The 13,627-nt window shown below is 46.0% G+C and overlaps 1 protein-coding gene across 1 annotated transcript in view; it reads left to right on the top strand.

The window, feature by feature from the left end:
• Bnc1 (basonuclin 1) overlaps positions 1–12,935 on the top strand; it is a 25,006-nt gene extending 12,071 nt beyond the window's left edge. The window contains exons 2-5 of the mRNA XM_055623670.1: positions 2,730–2,829; positions 3,734–3,969; positions 6,162–8,011; positions 12,251–12,935. Of these exons, the coding sequence (XP_055479645.1) occupies positions 2,730–2,829; positions 3,734–3,969; positions 6,162–8,011; positions 12,251–12,935 (2,871 nt within the window). The remainder of the gene's footprint in view (positions 1–2,729; positions 2,830–3,733; positions 3,970–6,161; positions 8,012–12,250) is intronic.
• The last annotated feature ends 692 nt before the right edge of the window (positions 12,936–13,627 follow it).

Below are 13,627 nucleotides of genomic sequence, written 5' to 3'. Positions count from 1 at the left end.
AAAGAAAGAAAGAAAGAAAGAAAGAAAGAAAGAAAGAAAGAAAGAAAAAGAAAAGATGGGAGAAAATGCTTGAAATAATGTATCTGGTAACAATGTTGAATCTGGAAAATAAAAGAACTCATACAGCATAATACCAGAAAAATCTTATTTAAAAAAACATTCAAATGATCTAACAGAGAATATGCACAAATGGAAAAGAGGCTAAGCTATCAGTTATCAAGGAAACGTGAATCAGACCACAGTGCAATATCACTTATCACAAGGAACACAAGGATGGCTATTAAAAAGAAAAAAAAGTTCAGGTGAGGCAAGATGGCCCTGTAATCCCAGCATTCAGCAGATGAAGGCAGGAGGGTCAGGAATTCAAGGTCATCCTTGGCTAAAGAGTGAACTTGAGACCAGTCTGGGCTGCATAAGACACTGTCTTGAAACAGTCACAAAGTAAAACAATAGCAAGTGTTGACGAATCCCTCATATGTTGTTACTGTGGGAAAGCAGAACAACCCATCTGCTTCCCAAACAACTTGGCTGTACCTCCACACGTTAAACAATCACTACAGGCGTATCTTGATGAGACTGTGCTCAATTCTATAAAACAGAAAATAGTACATTTTTTTGTTTCTTTGTGCATATAAAAGTTGTTTATCCTATAATCTGTTAAATGTGAAAAGCCAGTTATGTTTTTAAAGTGTGAATACCTTAATTGAAACATAGTCTATTGCTTAAAAAAAAAAATACAGAAAACTCTGAGCTATTAGGGAAATGCTGCTAATAGACAACTCAGGATTGTCACAGGTTGTTAGTTTGTAAAAACTGAAATATTTACAAGTGTAATAAATGAGCCTACAACAAAGCAAGGTGTTCCTTTATGTAACCCAAAGAATACTGTGCCACTTCCCGTTCATGGTCTCTTCTCTTCCCTGCTTCATTCCTCCTAGTCACTAATCTCTTCTCTGTATGGATTAGCCTCCTCCTGACAGTTCATAGAAACAGAACCATAAGGCTGTGTGACTTCTATGCCCGGCTTCTTCACCCACTTGTAGCATCCATCCATCCTCCGTGCCTTTGTGAGAACACAAACATCCATTGTATGGGTAGACCGCATCTTGCCTGTTCATTTGTTGGCAGATACTGGATTGTTTCCACTGTCACTGTTTGGGTAATGCTGTGAACAGAAATGTAGATGATTTAGGGATGGACATATGTTTTTCGTTCTCTTGGCTGTATACCTAGGAGTAGAATTTCTGGGTCGTACCTTTAAAAAGGCTGCAAGACTGTGCCAAAGTAGCTGTACATTTTGCAGCACCACAAACAGCTGTTTATTTTTTGAGGGGGTTGTTTGTTTGTTTGGTTTGGTTTTGAAGGGAGACTGGTTACACACTCCTTGAAGTGAATTTCCCAAATCCTTGGCCATATTCTCCCTTCCTTGCCCTCCATGCTACATCTCACAGTCCCCTGACTGGTACACTGGATGGTCAAGTCCCAAACTCAGAGGCTTTATTGTCCCTTCTATGAACACACATTCCTCCCAGTTTCAGAGCTTTCTCGAACCATTCAAATTTCACCCAGAAGCATACTCTGTTGCTTAAAACATATATTAAAAAAAAAAAATACAAATGACGTCTGAGTTGGACCCTCACTGGCTCCTTTAAAGAGTTCTGTTTGTTAGTTGGTTTGTTATAATAACAGATTTCATCCGTTAGGCCTCCATCTTTTGAAAACCTCTGATAAGATGGGTTGGTAAAGTGCCTGCCGTGCAATCAGGAGAACCTGAGTTCAGAGCCGCAGCGCCCATGCGAAAGCCCCACACACATCTGTAACAGCAGGAATGGGGCAGGGCAGGGTGGGGATGGAGACAGAAGGGTCTCCAGCCCTCACTGCCCATCCAGTCTGTATGGCTTGGTGAGCTTCGGGCTTGCTAGGAGACCCTGACTCGAGTAACGGTGGAGGCTAACAGAGAAAGGCCCTCTGAGCCTGGTGTCACCCTCTGGTCTGCACGTGCGTGCCCACACAAATGTACAGCAGGGTACCACTTGTGCACATGGACACACACAACCCTATGTGTCTTCTCAGTCCTAGCACCAGGGCTCTGTTGGACACGTGCATCTGTTTTCTGTTTCCACTGTGCTTTTGTGCATTGCATACACCACACGCGTACATTCATACACACATACAGGACACGGTCCATAGTACACAGCCGAGGCAAACGGGGTTTGCCCAACCTGTATCCACCTCTAACCCTTACGTAGTAGAATCAGCCATTTTGTGTTCCCAAATCTGCTTAACATTCCCAAATCAGCCTTACCATGTCTTAAGGGTCTGAGGGTAGCAGAGTCCATACATGGATCACTCTTCAGATACTTTTTTTTTACTTGTTCCAAACTAGTCTTCATACATCTTTCAGAGTTGCTGCTCTGGTCAGCTTAGAAACTTGGTTCCAACTTTGTATCTTCCTTCATAGCAGCAAGGTTTCAGACCCTAATCCGTTCTCAGAAATCCTTTCAGGTTCTGCTTACTATCATATGCAAAATATCTGTGTTGAAGTTTGTGGTCTCCCAAGTGTTGGACTGCCCGCTCTTCCTACGGTGAAATACGCACCTTTGGCCTGACACAAGGCACCCATTGTTGAGTGAATGCATACGAAGGAGGGAAATGATTTCGTTTAATAAGTATAACAAGTTCTGCACATAGCTCTTACGTTGTATGCATCTGTGTGTTCTCTCTTGCAGGCTATCGGCTGTACTCTGAACTGCAGTTGCCAAAGCTTCAAGCCTGGGAAGATAAACCACCGTCAGTGCGAACAGTGCAGGCACGGATGGGTGGCTCATGGTAACTAGTTCTCCCCTCTCGCCCTCCCTGATAACTCACGTTTAGAGAGGGACTGATTCCATTGCAAAGAGTGACAGCTGACTCCTGAGCTAAATAGCAAGTCTCTAGTGTGTTCCGGGCAACAGGCTACCAAGTTCTCTCTTCACGTTTTAACTTACACAGTAGCTTATTAACTCCATTCTAAATATGTCAGAGCTGATACTTCAAGTGCTATTATATGACAGCAGCAGCAGACTGTTCCGTGGTCATAATTAGCCTCTAATATAAGTTGGCTGAAATGCGTCCTGGTAGCAGTGTGCCCCTTACTTGTGATTTAGCTGAAATTTGTAACTGGGCACCCTGCTCTTGCATTCTCCAAATCCGACAGCCACTTGTAACTACTGAATGCCGGAAACGTGGCAAGTGGCATCGCTTTCTTTAACTTTGATTTCATGTAAATAGCCCCCGGTGACAGGCAGCTCTCATGTTGAGCAGACTGGATCTACATGGCTTAATTCCTAAAGCCCCATCCCAGGCAGCAGATTAGGCCCTGACTCCGGATCATTGAAGTTCCCAGGCCCATCTTCACCTCTAGACTCTTGATTCTTAACTGTCCACTCTTGATTCTGTTCTTGCTGCTTTTGTGTCCCCCTTTTCTTTGCCCCTTCTCTGGTTTGTGAAGGTTTTTCATTTCAGGCATATCACAAGAGAGAGAGAAAAACTTAAGTCTATCATTTTTATTTAAAAGTTTCCATGAAGAACATGGAGCTCTGTGGCTGTTAGGGATATGAAATCTTTATGAATTCTTGTGCCCTTCCCCAGTCCCCGTTGAAACAGATAACTAAGACTAGCTCCTGGCTGACTTGCTTTGCAGTGTTTCTCCTAAAATTAGCACTTTCTCAAATGTCTCACACTTGGTTTTCAGCCCTCAGTAAGCTGAGGATCCCCCCTGTGTATCCGACAAGCCAAGTGGAAATTGTCCAGTCCAGTGTGGTGTTCGATATCAGCAGCCTCATGCTCTATGGGACCCAGGCCATTCCCGTTCGCCTGAAAATCCTGCTGGACCGGCTCTTCAGTGTGCTGAAGCAGGATGAGGTCCTGCAGATCCTCCACGCCTTGGACTGGACGCTTCAGGATTACATCCGTGGCTATGTGCTACAGGTACAGTGAGCCCGGCCCCATTCTTCTCCTAGAGTGTCCTGTGACTGATGGGGACCCGGAGTCCTTCCGGTCACTGTGGCCATCCTTCCCTTTGAACTTCTTCCTAGTGACTTACACCCCTGGGAGGAGTGTAAGTTCTGGGAGGAGTCCTGTGCTTTCCCACAGTCTCTGTGAGAGGTCAGGCTATGGGGGCACGACACGAGCTCTTGGGTGCATCTCACTAAGCTGATCTCCACAGAGAGGCACTTGCTTCAGTTTGGGTACTGCCTCCTTCACATGTATCATGCCCAAAGTACCCACTGACCCGAGATGCTTTGTGTGTCAGATTTTCCTGGGAACTGAGGGTGAGAAAGGGCGCTTCTGTGCCAGGACTATGCAGCAAGCAGCACTCAAGTCTGTGCTCTGCTTTTCTGGAAAGCTCGCACTGAGTTTCTCTCCTCAGCAACGCTGTGGTGGTGTTGTGTTTATGTGCTAACCCACTCTGTCTGTCTCCATCCCCTTTCCTGTCCCTCCTGATGCTGATTCTTCTTCCTCCACTTTCTCCTCTTCTTGCCACCAACACTGAAATTCTCTTTCAGCTTCCTCACACACTTCTTTTCTTTAGTGTTCCAGTCTTCTACCTTGTCTTTTTTTTTTTTTAAAGCAATTTAACTTCTTTTCCTCCATCATGTCGTGGGTATAAAGCCTCATGTTTCGTAGTCGGAGACCATTAAAGTGTTTTCTGAGAAAATAACATGTTTCCTGAAATGACAGAGCACTGTTTCTTGCCACTATGCTAGAAATATCAGCAAACTTTGGTTAAAGGTTTTTTTTTTTCCAGGAAAATGGGAGATATATGTATTTTCAAGTTGAATATTAACTTCAGTTTTAGGTAGACTGTATCATTAAAAACAAATACTGACAACACCCCTTTATTAATGGACAATTCTTCTAGAACTTTGATGATGAAGTAGACATACTATCCTTGTTTTCTTTCTTTTCTCTTCTTTCTTTTTCTTTTTTTTTTCCTTTGGTTTAAGATAGGTCTCTCTATGTAGCCCTAGCTGACCTAAAATTCTCTATGAAGTTCAGGCTAGCCTTAAGCTCACAGAGATCCACCTGCCTCTGCCTTCTGAGAACTGGGATTAAAGGTGTGTGCCACCATATCCATTTAACCTTGCTTTCTGATTGAAAATCCAGAAGGTTCTGAGTGCCTTATGCTCTCTCTGGAAGTTACTCTACCAGTAGAGAGCAGAAACAGAAATAAGCACATTTCTTTCTAATTCAAACGCCTATAATCTTTCCCTGGAATTCTATATGCACACCTCTGGTTCAGGGCTCTCAGCTGACTAGAAATGGCCATACATAGAGTAATATTATGGTCTTGTATTATGACATAGATCAATATTTAATGATCCTAATAATCTTGCTTTCTAGTGTTAGGATTAAAAATATGGAATCAATTACCTTGAACCTCTGGTGCATGAAATATTTATGATGTTACATTCCTCCTCATCGTCAAAACTCTCACATGCACTGTGAAAAATCTCAGTAGGCCATCAAATACATGTTCTGTGATAAAATATTTATTGTAGTTTTGGGAAAAGTTAGGCCTTGCTCGAGTTTGAAAGATCTCCGGCACTCCAGCATAATTACAGCTCTGCTTTATGAACATGGGCAGCAGATCAATACGTGCTCATTTGGGTTTTGATGGTAGGTGTTTAGGAGATGGTTAAGTTTGCAGGAAATGAAGGCTTGAGCTACATCCAGACTTCACTTGTACAGTGACTACATTTGTACTCATTACACGAAGATACTACTGTCATTCAAATGATACAGATTTTAATAAGGAAAATCATTGTGCCTTGCATATGACAAAAAATCACATATGATGACCAACTGGTTTGAAATAAGGTAGAAAATAATTATCACATGTCCCTGACTTGGGTTTGACTAAGACACCTTCATTTTGCTCTTCTAGACTAGTGGTAGGGCCACTGCTTACTTTTGTGTAGGTTACGGTATGCACAGAGTTCCTGCCTAGGATGGGCAGGGATTAAACTCTGCAAGCCCTGTGTGGGGCCACATTTTTCTGAGACCCACGAAAGTGCCCTATTGCAGTCTGGTGGAGGTTTGGTGAAATGGTACCTCCCTGGGAGACAGAAAAAGCAGCAATGAACTGGACGTTCTCTTACATTCTGGTTTGTGTTTAGGATGCCTCAGGGAAGGTGTTGGATCACTGGAGCATCATGACCAGTGAGGAGGAAGTGGCTACCTTGCAGCAGTTCCTTCGTTTTGGAGAGACCAAGTCCATAGTTGAGCTCATGGCAATCCAAGAGAAGGAAGAGCAGTCCATCATCATCCCACCCTCCACGGCAAACGTGGACATCAGGGCTTTCATCGAGAGCTGCAGCCATAGGAGTGCCAACCTCCCCACTCCAGTGGACAAGGGAAACCCCAGCAACATGCACCCCTTTGAGAACCTTATAAGCAACATGACTTTTATGTTGCCTTTCCAGTTCTTCAACCCTCTGCCTCCTGCTCTGATAGGGTCACTGCCTGAGCAATATATGCTGGAGCAGGGTCAGGACCAGAGCCAGGACCCCAAACAGGAGCTCCACGGGCCCTTCTCTGACAGCAGCTTCTTAACTTCCACACCATTTCAGGTTGAAAAAGAACAGTGTCTGAACTGTCCAGAGGCCGTCACCCAAAAGGAAGACGGTGCACACTTAAGTGACTCCAGCTCCTACAGCATCGCCACCAAGCTGGAAAGGACCCAGCTGTCGCCTGAGGCCAAAGGGAAGCCTGAGAGGACCAGCCTTGGAGCAAAGAAGGGCCGCGTGTTCTGCACCGCGTGCGAGAAGACGTTCTACGACAAGGGCACTCTCAAGATCCACTACAACGCCGTCCACCTGAAGATCAAGCACAAGTGCACCATCGAAGGCTGTAACATGGTGTTCAGCTCCCTGAGGAGCAGGAACCGGCACAGCGCCAACCCCAACCCCCGCCTGCACATGCCAATGAACAGAAACAACCGCGACAAAGACCTCAGGAACAGCCTGAACCTGCCAAGCTCAGGGACCTACAAGCGCCCGGGCTTCACGGTGATGTCTCCGGACTGCGGGCCCCTCCCAGCCTACGCTAGCTCTGTGGAGGACTCCAAAGGCCAACCGACTTTTTCCAGCATTGGGCAAAACGGTGTCCTTTTCCCTAACCTAAAGACTATCCAGCCAGTCCTTCCTTTCTACCGCAGTCCAGCTACTCCCGCTGAGCTGGCAAACACACCTGGCATGCTGCCTTCTCTCCCTCTGTTGTCCTCTTCAATCCCAGAACAGCTGGCTTCCACGGAAATGCCATTTGATGCTCTTCCCAAGAAGAAATCCCGGAAGTCCAGTATGCCTATCAAAATAGAGAAAGAAGCTGTGGAGATAGCTGATGAGAAGAGACACAGACTCAGCTCAGATGATGACACTCCCCTGCAGGTAGTCAGTGAAGATGAGCCAGAGGACAACAGCCCTCAGTCAGAAGTGGTGCCTGAGGAGCAGCATACCAAGCTAAGCCCAGAGAAGCCTCCCCCACAGGGGGAAAGACCGTGCCATCTTGAATCTGTGATTGAGTCTCACAGAGCTGTCAGCAGAACCCTTGAGCAGACTACACACACAGAGAGGGAGGCTGAGCAGAAGTTAGCGTTGACCTCAGCGATGCCAAGAGAGGATGGTGGCCATGAGCGCCACTGCACACCTGGTCTGGGGCCCCAAATCCCTTTTCCTGACTACGTGGAATGGCAGCAGCGCCTGCTGGCTGGGGGCCTCTTGAGTGCGTTGTCCAATAGGGGGATGGCTTTTCCTTTCCTGGAAGAGTCTAAAGAATTGGAACAGCTGGGCGAGCATGCTCTGGTGAGAGAGAAGGAAGAGAACCACTTCCAGTGTGACATCTGCAAGAAGACCTTTAAAAACGCCTGCAGCGTGAAGACACACCATAAGAACGCACATGCCAAAGACACCCACACGTGCACGGTGGAGGGGTGCCGTGCCGCCTTCCCATCCCGGAGAAGCAGAGACAGGTACGGGGTCTGTGGCGGCTGTCTCTCCTAAGGCAGCAGTTCTTAAGCCTTAGCATGCATTGAGATCTCCTGAAAGGTCAGGAAAACAGGCCTCAGGGCCCTGAGCCTAGAATTCGCTGTTGTAGGTCAATTTGCTGTTGTAAAACTTGAGGGTTTGTATTCCTAGCAGGATCTCAGTTGATGGAGTGGTTATTCAGGGGAAATTCTTGAATTTTCACTTCCAAAAAAAAAAAAAAAATCTGAAAGCATTTAGCCACAAAACATGCCCTAGAAAGACATGATGCTTTTGTGGTAGATTTCCACTATTACCCTCTTGAAGGATTTATGTAGGTTTGGTGTTATTAAATTACCAATGAGTCTATTAATATTAACTTATTAATAGATGCTCTGATATATCTCAGCACATGTATCATATTATACCTTTCTAAAGCCTAAGAGATTCCAGATTGACAAACACATGACCCATGCGTGTGGAGTAAAGAGTGGTAGGCTGCTTCTCACGTTGGCGGCCTGTATCAAGGATAACTGGAGAGGATGGAGGGAGGGCTTTTTAAAGTGTCACATATTTCCTCAAAACCAGCCTGGTTTTCTTCTCCTAAAATGAAGAATCTATCCCATGAAACCTTTTCTCCGGTTTTCGGTAACCCAGGAAAGCTTGCAGAAAGAGGAACCACTTGATTAGAGACTTCTTAGGATGTTAACCTGTCAGAGAATAAAGGTGATTGGCAGCTCGTTTCAGGGGCTTCGATACGTGTTTTGAAGGATGCTGAGTTTTCATAAAACCTACAGACTAGACTCAAGAGTACACGTGCACAGGGCTTATCCCCATGGAGCACAGCGCTGTGCTTTTCTCTGTGCACTTGGACCACTAACCATGATTTAGGTCATCCTCCTCCCAGCCTCTGGAAGGAAAAGCAAGCCCAGCAAAGGTGATCTAAGAGGTTTAATGAAAGGGTCAGCTGTCTGATGAAGTGCAGTGTGATAGATGGCTCAGAGGATGTGAAAACTACATTTGTTCAAACAAGCTTGACTGTGAAGCAGGTTAGCACCACCGCTAACTTAGTCCAAATTGTAACGCTTCCTTTGTTAAGAGGGTGAAAATGTAAAGACTCCCACACACATTCCTGGCCACGGCTCGTAAGAACACTCTCATTGTCTTTAATAAAGAGAAGAAAGCACAGGGGATATTAGTTAAAATTCCTGCTTCTGTTGCTAGGATGTTTAAACCAAACCACTAGGGTACCCTAATTAGTGAACCAGTCCTTCTCCTTTGTCCTCCAAGAAGAGGAAGGTTTGCTTATGAATACGTTGTTGTTGTGAGGAAGAGGTAGTCCTATCAGCTAGATTATCTTCGCTGTCTATGAGACTGTTGTAGTCCACAGTGCCTACTAAATCATAACACACACTAGGCCGACAGCTCTTTCAGATGATGCTTTCCTTTCATCCAGTCAACATTTTCTTGTGTTCTGACCTGTGTGTACATAGAGGTCTCAACTATAACAGAATCCCATCTTATAATATATATGTTTCAACACTGCTTATTCCAATAGTCAAGATCCCTGAACATTTATCTAAAAATCTATAGTTTTAAAAATACCATTTTAAGTAGGACAAGCCCGGGCCCACCATTTCAACTAAGTCAAAAGTTGAGAACTACATTACACTGTTGTTAAGGCAACAAACTTCCCCTCTTTGAGCCACAGCTCTTGCCAGCAGCAGTTCCTAGGGTCTGAGAGAGAGGTGTGTGTGTCGGGGGAGCTCCTGAAATGCTGGTTTGATCGGTAACTCCTGTGTTAGGTGCCGGGGAACGTAGTCCTTGCTCACAAAAGTCTTCAGTCTAGTGGAAAGAGACGGACAATGCAAGGTAGCTGCAGATGGCTGTGCAGATTGCTGCAGTGAAATATAGGCCGTACTGACACATATTGGAACCCTGGATATGAGGGTGCTTAGCCAGACTCCTCAACATGTTAACCAAGGTTCCCCCGGATGAAGGGGTATGTCCATGCCAGCAAGTATTAAATGTTGCAGTTTCGTAACGTTTCTTACGTAATTTCTTACGTAACTCAGCTAAGGCCCTTCCAGTGCTTTTCTCTGTTTAGGTTGTAGCAATCATTGTTTACTGAATTAGGCAGTAAAGCTGGAAAAATACATCTCTTTAAAACAAGAATTCACATCACATTTTAATAGGAAAAGGCTTTCATTTTTCTGAAACAAATAATAGTGAGATAAATGGCTTTATTTTGTATTTTTACATATCTCTAATATCTGGTGTAGTAAAAAAACAGCTGGATTCTCACATCTGCTTCTGCATTCAGTCTGGTGTACTATTGTACATTATATACATTCTAGAAAACTCCCCTGAATTTATAATTAGTTATGAACTCTTGCCTTACGGCGCTTACAAGGCTGTCGAGGGCTAGGCTTGTTCAGAACATGCATTGAGAGCCACTGATCTCAACTAAATAGATGTGAGAGGGAGGAGCCAGGTGGGAGCTGGAAGTTGACGGGACCACGAGGCAGGGATGCAGATTTGCAAAGTCCTTGGAGAAGAAAGCCTGAAAGGTCAGACAGTCTTTGTATCCTTGGTATTCCTGGCCATAGGGATTGACTTTGGGATGGCTACCCCTGAGGCCTGAGGAGGGGAGAGTTAGCTGTTAGTCTTCACCGGATACCCATGGGCTCAGCACGAGACCCAGAGACTTTCATTGTAGTAGAACTTCATGTCCCAGGTTCCAGTAAATGTCTGACTTTTTTTTTTAAACGCTTGGATGTAGCGGAATTAATATGTCCATCTGCTGTCTGGTTTTCCGCTGACATGTACCAGCCCTTCAGTGCGGAACATTAACTTAATCACAGGGCAGAGCCGAGGCTGAGAAGAGCTGCTTGCAAAGTGGGTGATCTCGGAGTGTAATTCTCATTATGTTCACAAAAAATTGTATAAAGGGGTAAAAAAAAAAAAAAAAAAAAAAAACCAAACTGCATACTTTTTATGAAATAAGGCTGATTCTCCCTCATACATATTCCTTGAGAGATTTAGAAGGGAAAATTTAATTCTTTATTGAGAGAAACAGTTATCTAGAGAACAGTTTATTTTCTGACTCTGGCATAATTCTGGTATTTTGGGGGGAGACGTTTTTCTTACTGGGATCATTTCCTGTCACCTGTAAGATTGTACCCTTTGGTGTAAGGGACGTTTTTTCTTGTCAGAAGTGATCAGGGGATCCCTAAGCAGGGGCAGCATCGGCTTTACAGGTTCCATCTGTGGCAGCTTGGGGGTAAACAGCATGTGTCATAATGGATGCTCATCGTCTGCCTGGGAGGAGAAAATCATCGGGTGCAAGATTGGCAGGGTGCTCACACTGCTGCATCTGCAAAACTCCTGTCTGGTTCTTCACAAGACTGCAGATGCAACCTGCCCTAGATAGACACAAAGACACACACCACGCCATACACACACACACACACACACTCCATACACACTCTAGACATGCATACACACCACACACACCATACCATACAGACACACACCACCACCCCCCACCACACACACCACTCCCCGCTGGTTAGGCTGCCAACTGCACCTACAGGACTTCTGGCGTGAAACGCGTCCACCTGGCCTAGGCCAGGACCATCCAACAGAAAGATGTGAAGCTACATTAGGAATCTCTCGTGTTTTACTACCCACATCAAAGGAGCGAAAGGAATCAGGGGATGTAAGTTTTAGTAACATGTTTAATTCAGTAGACCCCAGATGCTATCCCTTCTGTCCATGACAGTGGCAGGCTGTTGGGTAGTCAGTCAGTGGCCATGTTAGCTGGGGTGGTTTGCAGATGGAAATCTTTCCTCAGTTCACTGAAATAAAGTATTCTGCTTAGTTCCTTATCATTTGTGACTGATGCTCTTCGTAGGCACCGCGTGAGCCTAGTGTCCCTCTTAAATTGGCCTAATTGAAGTAGTCTCAACATCCTCTATGGTTGAGAGATTCACCATGTTAATCTGGTGGTGAAAATTAAAGTTTCCAGAGTGTTGGCTTTCCTGGGGAATGCTGGCTTCTGGCAGGTAGCCACGCAGCCGTCTTGGACCTGCTGACCACGTAGCACAGCTCACAGGATGCCAACCCCAGCTGGTACTCCTAGCACACCACAGGCTTTTCCTAGTGTCTGCTGAGCCTTTCTACTCAGAACAACGGCTCTAAACAAGCAGAGCAGCTCACCTCTTGTCATCTGTTCACTCTTGCAGACACAGCGCGAACCTCAGCCTCCACCAGAAGGTACTGAGTGATGAAACATTGGAGAGTAGTGAGGACCACTTCCGTGCAGCTTACCTTCTGCAGGATGTGGCCAAGGAGGCCTATCCGGATGTGGCTTTCACGCCACAAGCATCACAGACATCTGTCATCTTCAAGGGAACGAGTGGCATGGGCAGTCTGGTTTACCCAATATCTCAAGTTCACAGTGCCGGCCTGGAGAGCTACAACTCCGGTCCCCCTAGCGAGGGCACCATCCTGGATTTGAGCACTACCTCAAGTATGAAGTCAGAGAGCAGCAGTCACTCCTCGTGGGACTCTGATGGGGTGAGCGAGGAGGGTGCTGCTCTTCTGGAGGACAGTGACGGGAACCTTGAAGGACAGAGCCTTGTCTCTGGGGAAGACGAGTACCCCATCTGTGTGCTGATGGAGAAGGCTGACCAGAGCCTTGCTGGTCTGCCCTCTGGCTTGCCCATAACCTGTCATCTCTGCCAAAAGATATACAGTAACAAAGGGACCTTCAGGGCCCATTACAAAACCGTGCACCTCCGCCAGCTCCACAAGTGCAAAGTGCCGGGCTGCAACACCATGTTCTCCTCTGTCCGCAGCAGGAACAGGCACAGCCAGAACCCCAACCTGCACAAGAGCCTGGCCTCGTCTCCAAGCCACCTCCAGTAGGAACAAGCCGAAGGACTCTGACAGATGTTTGCCGTATTTCAGGAGTAAAACAATCCAAAGAGTAAGATGGTCCGACTGCTTAGTACCATTTCCCAAAAGCCAGGCAAAAGTGGTGTGGCCGTGCAGTCTTCTCAGCAAGGCGAGCACAAGGCAAGCCTGTGTGTCGCTGATGTGGGGTAGCCCCCCCATTAGTCTTCTTCTCAGCCCCAAGGTTTTCCGCTGACACAAGGAAAACACAGAAAGGCAGTGTCTCCCGGATTTGTTTACATGTTTCCTAGGAGACCTCCAGGTCAACAGATTACCTGGGGGAAGCAGGGGTCAGGGACGAGGTCCCATGAGGCCTGTGGTATTAAGGGGATCAGGGAAGACCGCTCCTGGAATACAGCACGGCCCCCATGGGCGTGACACAGGTCCCGAAGGTGGCATTCACAGGACCCCATCCCCCCTTTTTTTTGGATGAACCCAAAAACCCAGACTTGAGTTTAGGGAAATGACGTTCAGAGACCATCCCTCCATGGTACTTGATAACTGCTCCCTCACAGTCTCCTGTGTCATTCCGGGGAGTTCTCCAAGGAAGCTGGTTGGCCCCTAATGTGCTCCTTGTCAGTCCTTCTTGATCTATAACGTGCATTTAAGAAGCGGGAAGGAAAACATTTCATGCACTTAAGAGTGGCGGTCTTCAGTTTAATTTA

This window comes from Psammomys obesus, unplaced genomic scaffold, assembly GCF_907164565.1.
Source record: "Psammomys obesus unplaced genomic scaffold, mPsaObe1.curated_primary_1811, whole genome shotgun sequence".
NCBI lineage: Eukaryota > Metazoa > Chordata > Mammalia > Rodentia > Muridae > Psammomys > Psammomys obesus.
This window is presented reverse-complemented; position numbering and strand designations above follow the sequence as displayed.